Source organism: Aythya fuligula, chromosome 6 (genome assembly GCF_009819795.1).
Source record: "Aythya fuligula isolate bAytFul2 chromosome 6, bAytFul2.pri, whole genome shotgun sequence".
Lineage (NCBI taxonomy): Eukaryota > Metazoa > Chordata > Aves > Anseriformes > Anatidae > Aythya > Aythya fuligula.
In genome coordinates, this window is record NC_045564.1 from 20,701,653 (window position 1) to 20,718,201 (window position 16,549).

The 16,549-nt window shown below is 33.3% G+C and overlaps 1 protein-coding gene across 1 annotated transcript in view; it reads left to right on the forward strand.

Moving 5' to 3' along the window:
- Positions 1-552: 552 nt before the first annotated feature.
- LOC116490743 (sodium channel protein type 2 subunit alpha-like) overlaps positions 553-16,549 on the forward strand; it is a 62,109-nt gene continuing 46,112 nt past the window's right edge. Inside the window, exons 1-11 of the mRNA XM_032190209.1 lie at positions 553-640; positions 1,308-1,493; positions 7,518-7,834; positions 10,047-10,165; positions 11,086-11,175; positions 12,704-12,832; positions 13,346-13,437; positions 14,499-14,771; positions 15,085-15,148; positions 15,995-16,136; positions 16,275-16,481. Of these exons, the coding sequence (XP_032046100.1) occupies positions 7,568-7,834; positions 10,047-10,165; positions 11,086-11,175; positions 12,704-12,832; positions 13,346-13,437; positions 14,499-14,771; positions 15,085-15,148; positions 15,995-16,136; positions 16,275-16,481 (1,383 nt within the window). The 5' untranslated portion in view covers positions 553-640; positions 1,308-1,493; positions 7,518-7,567. The remainder of the gene's footprint in view (positions 641-1,307; positions 1,494-7,517; positions 7,835-10,046; positions 10,166-11,085; positions 11,176-12,703; positions 12,833-13,345; positions 13,438-14,498; positions 14,772-15,084; positions 15,149-15,994; positions 16,137-16,274; positions 16,482-16,549) is intronic.

Below are 16,549 nucleotides of genomic sequence, written 5' to 3' on the forward strand. Positions count from 1 at the left end.
CACAGCTTTCAGATGTCTTCAGTGGAGCCTCTTCAGTAGTGACTCACCACAGCAAGATATGCTGAATCAGTGCCTTACTCAAAATGACCAGGGCACTAAAAGAGTTTGCTGTGAGCAATCTTCTGAATGACTTTATGTTATATTGTTAAACAAACAGAAGCTACAATTGTGGTACCACTTACATCTTTTGGAAAATGTCATTCTAGATTAATAGTAACTAGTACTAGGCAAATTCTAGATTAGTATTTTGAACATATTTTCTGTAGGAGTTTTTGGAGATCTGTCTTTGCAAGAGAAGCAGTGGTCTAGTAGAAGGCTTTCACTTTCTGTTTTCCCAGGTTCTGTGTTCTCTTTGAGCAGATCTGTGTCTACACAAATTTTCTTTATCTATAGACATTACAATGGCTGCTCATTCTCACTGTATTTGGAGAAAAGTAATATAAGGTCTGCTTTGGCAGATGCAAAGACCTAAAGGAGAAGATTGTCTTATTTCTTTTCTTCTCTAGGAATAAGAAACAAAATAACGACAACAGAAAAAAAGTAAGGAAAGAGCCAAAAATAAAAGTAGTTCAAATGAGAATAAATGTCTCAAAGACATCTCATCTCAATCTCAATGGCTGAAGACCAAAGTTTGCAAGATGTAAGTAGACCATTTAAATTTAATGAACTATATATTCAGATTATTAAAGCTTTAAAGCCTGAGAAAGCCACAGCTAACCTGTGGTCAGCAGTTGTAATAACGCAATCTGAAGACTGAAGAATCTGGAGATGAAACTGTCCCTTGTGTTTCTTGAGGTGGAAGAAAAATTTTGTTGCACACACACACATACAAAACACTTATACAAACATGCTCTAAGATAAATAGTTTGCAGGACTATCCACGTTTTCCTCCAAATTTAGATTGAATGAACTTTTTATTCCTGGTTAAAGACAGTAAATCCAGTGGGGAGTAATTATAATCTTCACAGTTTCCTGAGCAACAGATAAGAACTGTGCCTGTAAGTTTGGGCACAGTTATCACATGTCTACCAAAGAAAGTACTAATCATATAGTAATCTTAACAAAACATTTTTTTTCCCTTTCAGTTTAAACATGTAAAAGAATAAATGGAATTTAAAAAAATTCACACCACTTAAAGGATATTTTGAAGTGTATTTTAGGTCTGTGTTAAGTTTTGTACATTAGTCCATATTCAATGTTCAATGCTGCTTTTCCCTAGTATCCTTTTTCTTAGGTTGAAAGAAATTTGTATATATATAATGTAACATAGAAACTTATTTTCATCTATTGCAACTCATTTTGAGAAGCTCTGGACACAAGGATAAAGAATAATAGAGCCTTGAAGAAACTTCAATCTTGAAGAAGCTTCAGCTCCTGAGGAGGAACTTTTTAAAATATATATATTTTCAGCTAGAAATGCAGCTTTTATGTTTTCATGATAGCAAAAGATCCAGTTGCTAAATTCTGACCTGGCATATCTTAGAAAAATAAAGGTAAGACTATCCTTTCTTCTCAGCCAGACATTGTGTTTCTCTTCATATGATACCCATTTAATATGGTGCTTTGTATCTTCTGTAAAATATCAGCTGGAAAATGAACTGAACATCTTTAATAATGTCCACCTGTAGAAATTTGTGTGTTATGTTTACTGTGGATATTTCCATTAGAACTCAAGGATTTTTAACATTGGAAAGTATTTGCAAAAAAGTAAGTATTGTATTCCGGTTAGGCTGATGGGTTAAGAAAGAGACACCTCCTCTTCCTCTTAAAATGAATAAGGTTATTTGTCCTTCTTCAGATTTCTTCTCAAATACTTTAGGCACATGTGATCTCTTTTCACACCTTCTCAGACACAACTTTAACACAAGTGTTAAAGAAAATTTAAGTCAGGCCTACATTTAAAAAATTCATGGAGGTTTTGGCCCATTTTTATAAATAAATAGGTCAAAACATTTATTCTGGAGGTTCTACAACTTGCATGTACATATCTGTGGAATCCATGTTAATTTCTCTACAAAACCTACTTATTTTTGCTTACTCCAGCTTACCAGATACAGCATACATTGGCATGGATGTAAGAACCATAAGATACTATTTGCAGTCCTAGGTAGAAGGAGACAAGGTAGATGAACAAAGGAATTCAAAAGTGACTGTTGCAGTGAGGCAGAAGGTGGAAAGAAAAGAGCTGAGTGTGTGACACCAGTGGGCACAAAGAAAATAAGAATAACCATAATGATGTCTCCTGCTGAGAGAGCAGTGGCCAAAGATATCCCAAAGAGCAGCTTCTGAATTTTTCAGATAGGTCTGAAGTTGCTTTCCAGTCTCTGATCAAATCAGTTTTGAGTGTTTGTCTATCTGCCAAATCTTTTGTTGGTCAGACTGAACCTCATAAATTGTATTCTGCCCAGAATTCCAAACTTTTTTTTTTTTTTTTTTTTGAGGTTGGGATTCTTTAAATGTAGTTACCATGCTTTCACATCTTGTGTAAGACCATGTTATTAGTTAGTATCTCCTTTATTTACTGTTCTTTAGTAAGGTTTCAGTCAATGTGACCAACTAATCCACATTCAGCCAATTACCACTGCCCTGTTTTAAATAATTTTCAAAATAAGATTTTATTATACAAATATTATTTCTGCTAGATTTCTTTATTAGTTGATTTTGTATTCTCATAAAAAAGTATTTTTTGTATTCCATTATTTATTACCACTATTAATTTTATTAATAAGTACCTGATGGTGACTTCATTATTTTTATTTTGTGTAGTTGTGAAATACTAATACCTACAGGCTACCGAGGCTGACCGTCCAAATCCATACAAAAATTATAGTCATTGCTATAGGTAAATTATAGTCTAAGGAAAATGACACAATAGATGGGTGATAAACGTTGGAAAGAATGGAAGAAGGAAAAACAAATCCTACATGTAGTCAGGAACTACAAACACAAATTATCGTACTTTAAATCAGTAGATTACCATTTAAAGAGGCAGGTTGAGAGCAGGTGCTAAATTCTGGAGGCTGTTTTCAGCTTTCAGGAAGTCACTCTTTACCTTGAAAATACCTGCTTCTGTGGAACCAACATTCATAGACTCCTGGGGCTCCTTGTCTTAGGATCCACAGGTAGCTTTGTGTGGATATCTTTTTACATACCTCAATTAACTCCGAATTGTATTGCATTCATGCATTGCTCTTTGAATTACAGCAGTAACATTTGGGGTGTTTTTTTGTTTGTTTGTTTGTTTGTTTTGTGTGTGTGTGTGGTGGTGGTGTGTTTTGTTTTTGTTTTTGCTTTGTTTTTTGATATATATAGAGAGAGAGGTATATCTTACTCAAATATTTTTAAAGCAGTACTTCAAAATAGTAAAAAATCATTCAAAGATGCCAGGAAAAAATAAGGTAAATGTTAATTACAGAAAGCTGATAATCTATACCTGTAAAAAAATACTTTGAAGCTTTTCATCAGATAAGGGGATAAGTTTTTCTCTGTGAAATTATCCTCCACGTATAGATGTTGTGAGAAATTTCAGTAAGAGTATTTCTTACTACATAATCTTTGCACCAAACTAACATTTACCTATCACTTTGTCTTTTGTTTTTATGCTAAATTGAATGCAATTATTACCCAATTTGGAATTGGATCAGAACATAACTGAAAGATAACTTATCTTCACTTCCTGAAAAATAATGCCTGAACTTAGCAAAACAACTTTCCAAATAGTAAGAGAGGAAGTTATTATGACTCATTCCTTTAGACCCTGTTTGCATATAGTCCCTCTGTACTCCACTTGTTAGGACAGCAGTATTTAGAATTGAGGTAACTTTCTGACAACATCAGCACACTTCTACACTTTTAAAGCAGTGGAAAATAATCTCTATCTGATGCTGAAGTGATGCCACTAACCCTGTTGTTTCTGTCTCTCCTACAGTGGGAGCCCCATCTTTTTTATTTGGACTAATGTCTTTACTGGCCTAATGCGAGACATCTACTCTCATGAATGTTTGCCATTTAAAGCAAATTTTTTTAACCCATGTTTTAGCATCTGAGAGGCTACTGTTCTGCCTGACACATAGGAAGATATTGTTCCTAAATTACAGCCTCTCAAATTAAAGATTAGAATAAGAAAATTATTGTATATGGCCATTTTAGATTCCATTCACTAGTCTTGCACTTATGCCAATACATGTTTGTGTGCCAGTGTTTCAATTTTAATGGAATGAAAGTCTCATAGTCAGCTTTTCCAAGGTTAAAAAAAAAAAAAAAAAAAAAAAGCAGGAAAATAATTCTAATGCCAGTGTTCTAAACAAAAAAAAAAAACAGCCCATAAGACATTGCAAGATTTGCTATTTTTACACTTTAAAAATTTTGAAGAGCATATGTGAATTGTTTCATGCAAAATGCAAATAACCTGTTAGATAACCTAGTGATTTTAATAAATAATCATACTATCCACCTAATTCTTACAGTGACACTTTCAATTTTACCACTTGCCTGATTTAAGATATCATAAATATATGGCCTTCAGGCCACTTCCTTTACCTTTTTCAGAGAGACACAAAAATTAATTTGACATTGTTAGCACAGATATTTCATTTATTTTCTGAGTCATTTTCTGTGTAAATTATGAGAATATAATTATATTCAAAAATAAAATTTAACAAGTTATCCATGGGCATAATATAATTAACTGAAAAATGCATAAAATTATGAACTTAATGTGGATAACTTGTCTTGCTCAGTCTTTGTAGTTAAAGGAAGACACTGAAGGAAAACTAGAAAGGGATTTGTAGAATGAAATGTTCAGACACAACTAAATGGATTTATTTGACATAAGGATGTTTTTAATAATAACCTGGAGCTCATTTTTTCTTGCCAAATCTATTGAATCATAGGCCTGTACACATACAGGATCTAGGCCCAACTTGTATTTCAAATACTTGAAATTCATTTTGCTGAGCAGTGCCAGGTAATGAGGGGCCTTGAGAGAGCTGAGGTTTCAGTAGAGCGTTGTATTAACTTTCTAAACTACTGAGATCTTACACGTATTTTTGAGACTGTTCCTTAAAGATACCTTTTTAATGAAAGCTATTCTGAAATGATTAGCTAGGCAGAAATCTTTCCTTGTCTGAATTCTGCCCAGTATCATTCCTGTCCTGGCAGTTTAGTCACAGGATATAAGCAATTACAGAATCACTGAAGGAAGAAGAGAGAATCTGTCAACGGTTTATAGCTCAAAGACTGCTAAGAGCTTGCTCAGGGCTCCATGCAGGGAATAGAATTACTTTTGCTTAATTGCTTTGTTAAACTATGCCATGTACAGAGACAGTAATCAAATACATATTTGTGTGTTCTTCTACTAAGCAATGTTATCTAAATCAGGTATTTGGCATAAATATTGGGCATAGTAGAGGAAGAAACTTCTTGTGTAATAGAAGCAGCCAGGAGAGATGTCAGTAGTACAGATGTCTACACTAGTCAGTAATAGAGGCAAGACTTAAATAATGTTTCCACCTTGTCAAGAAAACTATAAAGCATGTTTTATAATAGTCTGACAAATATGGTGAAACCCCAAGTACGCTAATATTACTTTCCCCAGTCATTTCTTGACCACTTTGTGGACATCTGGCAGTACAGATAAATGCATTTCTAGTGAAGTCGCTCAAAAAGGGAATCATTATTTCCTAAGATCATTACTATAGCACTTCATGGGAGATTGTGCATCTGTTTGCAATTTGTACAAACTTCTCCAGACAGGCAAGGAACTTCAGGCAAAAGATTACTGAATGAATGCAAATGAATACAATATTACATCTCAAATCCAGACTTGGCAACTCCAGCACATAGGTGTTGTGGATTCATGAGGTAATGTAGGGAAGGTTGAATGGCTTTGTACAGAAAACACAATTAAAACAATTCATTTCAGGCACTGAAACTCACTAACTCTAGAAAAAAAAATAGTTTTCATAATTTTTAAAATATATAAAAATATTGTTTTATATATTATTTATATGCCTCATACTCTTGCAAAGTAGACACCAAATAAGGCTATCATGTCCTGCTTGGTTGCATTGCTCCTTAGCTGCTTAACCAGATCTGCCTTCTGCCATTCCTCCCTCCATCCATTCTAACCTCACTGTTGTGCTGTGTGCTGCATCAGTTTGAGCAACAGGTCCCACTGCAGAATGACTTTGAAGAATGTTACTTTCAGCTGATGTGCTGCATGACATGCACATGCATAAGGAAACCTGTGCTACAGTAGAGAGTTTGGTGAAGACAGAAGGAAAAAGCAGCAGAAACTACATAAGCTGGCACTGGCACTGAAGTCATTCATAGGGAACTACGATCTTAGATTTCTAGTTAGTTTTAGTCTGAAATAATATTATGATCCTTGCCTCGCAAGAAATCAGGACAACATTAATTTCCAACACAGTCTTGATTGCACACCTTCTTTCATTTTACCTAAAAGTCTTGAGGTGTTGATTCACATCTCACAGACAATCACAGTAAGTGGAGCCTAACCTGCTTTGGTATCTAAAATTAACTTTTAGCACAATAAACTGCCAGTAAGAACAAATTATATTTGTTCCTCCCATAATTCAAGTGCTGTAATTTAAATGAATTTAAATTACATTAACCATACAAAAACTTCATTTTGGTTTAATTAAATAATTTAAGTTTGTAAAGTTAGATTACTGATACTTGAAAAAAAAAAAATATGAGAAGATAAATATAACTAGAAAAATACCAGTTTATAAATTTTATGTTTCTACTTCATAATATACTTTATAGTATATACTTCATAGTATACTATATTATATGAAGTATAAAATATACTTCATACAATATACTATATTACTATAGATATACGAGTATATACTTCACATAGTATAGCACTCTGTATATACACGTACTATAGTATATACATGTAGTGTACTACACTACACTATATGAAGTAAATACTTCATAGTATAATGAATAATATATAATACAATAGATATTCTAATATATTATAATACTATTAGTATTATATTAGAATATAATACTAAAAAGCTAATGGTAATAAACTAAAAATAGTAATAATTAAACTAAACTAATAGTAATAAATTATAAACCATAATACTATATTATATTCTTCATAGTACTTCATAGACTATGCATTTATACTTACTGTTAAAAAGAAATACACAATTAAAACGAAACATATCAGTATTTTTCTGTAATTATGATAGTCTAAGGACATACAAAAAGCAGTGTTAGCAGACAGAAATTGTGTCATTTTATAGACCAACAGGAAAAAGCTGAAAAATAAATTACAAAATATCTAAATAAACTGAGCAGTTGCTTTTAGCTGTTATTCAGCCTTGAAAGATGCAGCTTCTATTTCAGGCCTGGAAAAGGTTTCTGTGCAAGTGTTTTTTTGTTTTGTTTTGTTTTGTTTGGGTTTTTTTGTTTGTTTGTTTGTTTTTGTTTGTTTGTACAATCCAGTTTTCCTAAATTATCTGCATTTTCCTTTGTAGGTCATTCTTATGCAAGAAGCTAAAAGTAATTAAATTTGCAGGATGAAAACATGGCACAGGCACTGCTGGTACCACCAGGACCTGAAAGCTTCCGCTATTTTACTAGAGATTCTCTCGCAGCTATTGAAAAGCGTTCTGCAGAAGAAAAAGCTAAAAAGCCCAAGCAAGAACATACAGATGATGATGATGAAAATGGTCCAAAGCCAAACAGTGACTTGGAGGCAGGAAAGACATTGCCATTTATTTATGGTGACATACCTCCAGGAATGGTATCTGAACCTTTGGAAGACCTGGACCCATACTATATCAATAAAAAAGTGAGTGAATATTATTTTGCACAAAATAGAATATAATTTTGTGCAGTACAAAGATTATTTTTTATCACAAAATAATACATAGAAATATCCTTTCATCTATCAGAACTGATTTATGCTCTTCTATATTGTGACTTCAGCAGTTATTTGTTATTTACCTCAGTGTACGGATGATATAACTTCCTTCAACTTGCCTAAGAACATGGCTGAATTTTCCTGATTTCAATGTAGCTGTAGTACTGGATATGACAAACAAAATGTTTCAAGCATGATTTTGTATTGGAAATGGTTGTGTATAACCAGGTAGCATCCATCCAAGTTAGTGAAATACATGACTGTAGCCATATTCCTTGATTCTGTTACAGCTATATAACATATACTAACATAAATATACATATATGTAGCACAGAGACGTTTTAAATCTTTGGTCTTATAAAATAGTTTCATAGAAATTCTTACCTAGAATATAACTTTGTGCACTAAGCCCTTATTTTATCTAGTAGCAAAACAACTCTGGAATAAAGTTGCATAAGTAAGTTGAGGAATAAAGCTTTCTAAACAAGTCTAGCAATATGTATCAGAAAGTATGAGTACTGAAGTATTATTTCTGATCTCCAGTGATCAGAAAAAGTAGTCAAAACTGGAAAAATTCAGACTACTGAAGACTTTTTAGTCTGCTGCAAATAATTAGTAAACTTCAGAATCTTTTGTCACAGGTGATGCCAGTATTTATGTTACATACCAGCCTGATATGCTTGACAGAAAACAAATGGACATTTTAAATAGAATTAGTCATCACTCCTCCAATTTCTAGCAGAAACTATTCTTAATCATCAACATGTTGATGCAGACAAAATCATACATGAATTGTAGTCTGTCTTCAGGCTCTGCTGCAGCAGGGCCCTTGGGACAGGCAGTATCTGTTGACTTTTCCTAACTGGGTGAAAGGGTATAGAGCAGAAAGAAATGCCAATGACTGTGAGGGCACTCTGCCATCCCTAGTGCCATGCATGATGTTATTGTGTGAACAGGCACTGGCTCCTTTGCCTGTTTTCTTTCGTGGCACAGTGATGTTTGCTTTTGCTTGCGCTGCTCTGGTGGAGACCAGATAGGCAGCAAAGGCCATGGAGAGGGCAGCGTTTTTCTGATCAATGGCAAGTTTTTGCAGAGAATAGAAATCAACATGGAAACCAGTGATACCCTCTGAGTGTTACGCTCTGCTGAGAGCGTAACAAAGGCTCTATTATGGTAACACAAAGCATAGCCATTACCACTGAATAAGAGCAAAAGGAATAAAGAATAGTCATGTCCTGGAGAAATTTCAAAGAGTACCAAAGATGCAAGTAAATCTCAAATACAAATATACTTGGAATAAAAATGAAAACACTTAGGCGATGACCACCAACAGGAACAGAATGAAAGTGAACACTCACTCTATGCTTAACAGGTCAAAGTTTAAAGATAATAATTACCTACATTTGGTGCTCATAGATAATAAGAGCATATTGTTCACAATGAAAACATCATTTTTTGGAAGAAATGATTTATTAATATAGGTTCTGGTTACACTTATCTTTGCTCAGAATGATGTCAGCTGGCAGTTTATTCATCCCTTTCAGTTTTTCACAGACACGTTTTCAGAAGATACATATAATTCATATTGGTAGTGTTTAAATTCTAAAATGACAGAAATTATTTTAAATTATGCTACATTGTTTAGTGACAAGGCGTTTGTCCTTGTAACCATACATATGTATATATGTTTCTTTCACATACTTGTTCCAAATACAAAGCAGAGTTCAGAATGTCTCTGTCACAATTTTTGTTTTGTTTGTGTTTAATCACAAGGAAGAATGTATTTGACTAATCTGAAATTCTGACTTTAATCAAAGACTTAGTTTGTCAGAAACAAAAATTTAAAAGAATTTTAATGAAGAAATGCCATATTTTGCTATTACTGATAAAATGACGTTTGTGCTGGTAATTCCAACCAATTTTTAATAGTATCAGAATTCAGTTCATATGCTAGGAAAGTCAATGAACTGGAGAATCATCCATGGAAGGCTTAATCCACTGTAATCAGTTGTTTTCCTCACGCAATAGACAGTAGAATGAAACCTGAAACTACCAGATGAAGAATGGAATACTTTATAAGGAGGTAAAGACACTTGTATAGTCAACATTGTATTTTAATTTTATAATTTTTGTTTTGCAGACATTCATAGTATTGAATAAGGGAAAGGCAATTTTCCGATTCAGTGCCACATCTGCCTTGTACATTTTAACTCCTTTTAATCCCATAAGAAAAATTGCTATCAAGATTTTGGTACATTCATATCCTTTTTTTTTCCTTGATGTTGATTTAAGAGTTGTCATTTAAGACTGAAATAATGACTAGAATATGACTTTTCATATAGATATACAGATTATGTCCATGTGGGTGTACTGTGCTAACTAAATTTATGCTGATCACACCTAAAAAATCACCTTGTGAATTGCAGTAAGATCGTACTTCCTAAGAGGAGAATTTGCTACTGAACCACCTAAAGCTGTCAGAACTCAACTATCAGGCTTTATATATAAATGGAGGCCTAGTCCCATACAAAGCCCTACAGCTATGAACAAACCATTGCACTTCAATGTATCTGAGGTCACAAATTTACTAAGACCAGTAGTATTTGTAAGAAATGCAGTATTTCTTCCAAGACCAGTATTCCTAAGCTTGACTCACTCAGCAAGGATAAAAGAGCATGAATAAAGAACTGTGTTGTTGTTTTTTTTTTCAGGCATACTTTTTCAGTGTTGTGTTTTTAGCTTTGGGGTTCATGTCCTACTAAAGATCCAGGTCAAAATGAAGGAGAATATTTTCCAATATATTTCACTCCTTTCCAAATAACAACTTAGGTGCTCCTGCACATAGATCTTTTAGAATGATTCCTCAGCTTTAATGAAAGATTACATTTGGGTACTCATTTCATATTTTTATACATGTAAGGATGTGTTCAAGTTTCATTTAAATCCCAAACATGCCATAATTATAAAAGTCATGCATTGTTTTTTACTGTGAGTACACCATACCATGCCAGATGGCATATTGTTTAAAATAGATAGAATTATGTGCAAAGCTTTATTTTCAGGTCTCACTTGGAATTTCATGTTATTTGTACATATTTTTATATGCTTAATATTTTAGTGCTTTCAGCATTGTAAAATTGTCATGTTTTTCTGACTTACATCCCTTGACTATAATCTACATTATTCAGCATGCTTATCATGTGCACTATTTTGACCAACTGTGTATTTATGACCATGAGTAACCCTCCAGACTGGACAAAGAATGTAGAGTAAGTTAACATTTTTACTTCTTCATTTTTACTTCTTCATTTTCATGTGGCTCCAAACAAGATTTATGGAAAGTTGCTTATCCAACTGTACTTTTCCAGAGTCATAAAGAAGTAGGTTCCATGAGATAATTAATATCTTTGTTTCCTTCCTGAATAATTTCAATGTCTTAGAAATAATGCTTTGTTCTTTAAAATTATATATGAAGAATATCTGAATTTATACTGTGAAGTACTGACATGAACTCTTGCCCTTGGATGTTCTGAGCTGCAGGCTCGGAAAAGAGCTCCAGTACTTCAAATGTGTATTTGAAGTTGTTGCACGTCACTGGTGAGGCCAGCCATATATTCCTTGAGCATCCATGATCTTACCACATTCTTTGTGGCTCACCAATGTGAACTCACAAGTGCTAGCCACAGTGGGCAGTCTCTCCCATGAACAAAAAAACACCCAAAACACAAGAAGCTCCAATGACTGAGGAAAGGGTCTTACCTATGAAGGAGTAAGGGAGAGCTGAAAGAAACAAGGAAACCACAAAGTATCAAGTTCATGATTATACATTAATTTCTATTCTCTAAAAAACTACGGATATATGTTTTCCTTTGAAACATATGTTTTCTTTGAAATGATGCTATTGATCAAATTAAAAAAAAAAAAAAAGGTAAACAAAAAAAAAATGTTTTAACTGCTTGTGGCTTCTTTCATTCCTTTGAGTTCTCCACTAGCCGTTACTGATTTCTATTTATTTCAATGCATGCTCTGAATGTTATATATAGAAACTGTAATAGCATTCACCTGTTCCCCAGCCTGCTCAGCAGTGGCTATGACTGTGACAGTTGCTGAGAGGCTGAAAGAGCAGTAGGATCATAGGTAGATTTCCTTTGGTTGGTCCACACAGACCCACGTTGGCCTCAGGAAGTCTCTGCATTGCTCTGGTTATAACTGAGTATTCTATATTTATAAATGAGTGGTTGTTCCCACACCAGTTATATCGGTAATCATGCTCCACATGTTCAATAATAACACTCTGGGCATATTTTCTTATATTTAATGTTTATTTATGAAATAAACATGTACCATATGCATGAATATAGTTATTATCCAGAACTGATTTTCATAAAACACTCTGATTTTAACGTTAAAAAAAAATATCTGCATTTTTGTAATGCTTAGGCATCCACCTGATCTATTAATGCAACCAAAGAGGCAACCTCATGAACGCTGGAGAATGTACATATAAATATCAAATCTGAAATGTATGTATAAATACTAAAGTCTGACACTATTTGCAAGCACAAACACTGAGATTAAATCAAGCTTTTAGAAAAGGATTAGTATATATGTATCTTGGTTTTGAATTTTATCTACTGAATGATTAAATTCATTAATTAATTATGACAAATCAGCTTAATGAGTTGCTCCTTTCACTTCTAACTGTTCGTTTCATGCAAATCATCTTTCATTAAAAATGCCACTGTCTACAAACGTAAGTATGCAAAGATCCGTTTTTTCTGCTTTGATGCATTTCAGGTATACTTTCACTGGAATATATACCTTTGAATCACTTATAAAAATTCTTGCAAGGGGTTTCTGCTTAGAAGGTTTTACTTTTCTGCGAGACCCATGGAACTGGCTTGACTTCAGTGTCATTCTAATGGCGTAAGTGGTTCAAGAATTTTTAAGCTTTTAGGGCATGAAATTAGTGGCAAATACTATTCTTATCGTAAATATATTTATTTAGAAGTATTTAATTTCTGCAACTTGTGAAGTTTAGATGCTGTGTCACACATTTTAGTACTCATAAATCAAAGTAAAATACGGCAGGATTGAGTACAGAGTTTCAGCTGCTAGTATAATTATTACTGAGGGACACTAATTTCATGTCCTACATTTTTCTGCTCATCAGAATGGAAACCATTCCTTTAACTTCATGTCACCATCCTATTACAGGCTATTTAGTTTAATTATCTGTTCAAATATAAATCAGTGAGTTTCACTTCAGTGAAATTTAAGCATAACTGATGAAAATAAACACCTATGAAAGAGAGGTGTACTGAAGAGACAGGTAAATTTTGGAGTATGATTGCTAATGTTGCCACAGAGGTTTTGAAGACCCTCGTAATTAGTGTAAGCTCTGCCTCAATTCTGAATAACTGTGATTTAATTCTACAGGTATGTAACAGAATTTGTAAACCTAGGCAATGTTTCAGCTCTTCGAACTTTCAGAGTATTGAGAGCTTTGAAAACTATTTCTGTAATACCAGGTAAGAAGTAACTGTGTAAGGTGTTAGGCCCCTTGTAACTCCAATTGTTATTTGTGTGCTGTCAATGTGTTTGTGTGTGAACTCCCCTATTACAGATATGTGACAGAGTTTGTGGACCTGGGCAATGTCTCAGCGTTGAGAACATTCAGAGTTCTCCGAGCTTTGAAAACAATATCAGTCATTCCAGGTGAGAGCAAGGTTAAACACTGAGGCTGACTGTTGTTCCATTGAAGTTGAATTCACTTCTTTTGAGCATAAGTCTTATTATTTGTTGCTCATAATGCAAAAAATACAAAATAAAAAAAAAAAACAAACAAAAAGGCATGGATCATAAACCAGGATTATGACTCTTTGCCTTTTTAGCATTAACTTCTTTTATTTTGCAAAATCAGCCTTTGAGTTTAACAGATTCTTGCATGAAGCAAAAATGTAAGGCCTATGGATTATTTTGCTTTGTTTTTCCATGTTTTATTATGAAAAATTGTCTCTTTTACATTAAAATTGCTTTAGCGCTATGGCTTTCTTGATTTTGAATTTTTTTTCTGTTATTTTACCAATGAAAAATGAAATTTGCCTTAAAGACAACCAACTAACAACAACAACAAAAGCTACAAAAAAAAAAAAAAAAAAAAAAGAGATAAGTATTGCACAGGACAATTTATCAATTTTTTTTTTTTTTTTTCTGAAATTTCCTTGCAGTTCTGTCCAGTTCATATTGTTCCGGAATTACAGTTAATATAAACTGGAAAGTGAATTATTGGCATAGTATTAAATGGAAAGAGAAATTAAGAAATCAAAACATATCTATAACAGCAAAGCATGATTGATAAATTTCCTGCTTGATAATTGTGTTATATTTTCAGTGTATTTGAACGTATGTACATTGCATATTCATTAAAAAATATTTTTCTTTCATTCATCTTCACAAGCTCTGAGGCTGTTCATGAAGCTTTACTTTTTGACAAATAAAAATAGTTTCTTTTAAGTGTCTGCATGACATCTTAACTATATAGGGAGGGCAAAGATACTCTGATAAATCTATGGATCTTTTCTCTTTGCAGGCCTAAAGACTATTGTAGGAGCCCTGATTCAGTCTGTGAAGAAGCTCTCGGATGTTATGATCCTGACTGTGTTTTGTCTGAGTGTATTTGCACTAATAGGGCTGCAGCTGTTCATGGGCAACTTGAGGAATAAATGCCTGCAGTGGCCTCCAGACAACTCTACTTTTGAAATAAGTGTTATTTCCTACTTTAATAGCACAATGGATGAAAACGGTACATTTGTTAATACAACAGTGAGCACATTTAACTGGAAGGATTACATTGAGGATGAAAGTAAGAATGACTGATGTAACTTTTTAATATATTTGTTGCTATCTACATAAATATTTGTAATTAAAAAAAAAAAAAAAAAAAAAAAAGAATGGCTTATATAGAATGCCTTATATAGAACTGTTTACAGTTACTGACCAATAGTAGACACATACAATAAACAAGTACAATAACCAGAAGTGTTCCTAAATAAACTACAATGTAATTAGCAAATAACCATTTTTTTATTATGTTATTTTTTTTTAATTTATTTATTTAGTAGTACTTAAAGATGCATTTGACTTTTTCACATATATTTCTAATGCTTTCTACACAGCTCATTTTTATATTTTGGAAGGACAAAGAGATGCTCTACTCTGTGGTAATAGCTCTGATGCGGGGTAAGACCCTTTCAAAAATCCTCTGTTATGTTTTATAGAAAAAGCAACAACATGAAATCTATCCATAGCAGTTGCAACTTCCTATTAACAGTGATACAAATCTTATAGGGTTTTTCTGGTAAACAATGATTTCTTAAGTCAAAATATCACTGGCTAAGCAAAATATTCATTAAGAGTGTTTGTTCATACTTGATTGGAAAATTATGTTGATGTTGGTAAAATCTGAACCATTGTAAAGTATATTTTGGAAATGAACTGATTGAACAAAGTAGGATGAAAGCAGAGACAGAGAATATGTAAAACATTAAGAAAGCACAAGGTTGAATCTGTCTTTTCAAGTCTAGCTTTTTGCAAAGTTCACTGTCAAACTCTGCCATACATATGCGTCCAATTATTAGGCTAGAATTTTTAACTGAACTCTGATACCAGACTGGCTGCAGTGATGAAGCTTATTAAAAAAATCTCAGCTTTCATGTGGGTGATCCCAGTACAATTGGATTTAGCTAATAATGTTATCTAATCTGTCTGTAACCCTAACAACATTTCAGCAAGTATTTTTGCCAGAAAATTAATCATTTGGAGTAAAGATTCTGTTTGCAAAATGTGACTGAGAAGAATTTAAACATTTGGGGCATTCCAGGTAACGAATGGATGAAAAGGTTATCTTTTGTTTACACTCATATTTGTTTGTTAGAACATTTTTGTCTGAATGAACTTAATTGTAATTCATGGATTTCATGTGCAAAAATAACACATATTGTCCCAAAACACTTTATATATATATAAAAATACACAGAGGAAAATAAAAGTTAATGAATTAATATCTCCTATTTGGTTTTCACATAGGCAGTGTCCAGAGGGATACATATGTGTGAAAGCTGGTAGAAACCCCAACTATGGTTACACAAGTTTTGATACCTTCAGTTGGGCTTTTTTGTCACTCTTTCGGCTAATGACTCAGGACTTCTGGGAAAACCTGTATCAGCTGGTAAGGAAATTTTATGACGTAAAAAGTAGGTTTATTTGTATATGAGCCGAAATGTTCAAGTAAAGCATTAGCAAAGCATTACGGTGTTGCAGTATCAAAGATGTGGTTTAATATTGAGATATGCCTTTTATTCCCTAGACACTACGTGCTGCTGGGAAAACATATATGATATTTTTTGTTCTGGTGATTTTTCTTGGCTCATTCTATTTGATCAACTTAATTCTGGCTGTGGTTGCCATGGCCTATGAAGAGCAGAATCAAGCAACCATGGAAGAAGCAGAACAGAAAGAGGCAGAATTTCAACAAATGCTGGAACAGCTGAAGAAGCAACAAGAAGAAGCACAGGTAATGATGGATACTATAATTTCTAAAGAGCCTTGTTCTTAAGAAATATATTTATAGGAATTAGAACA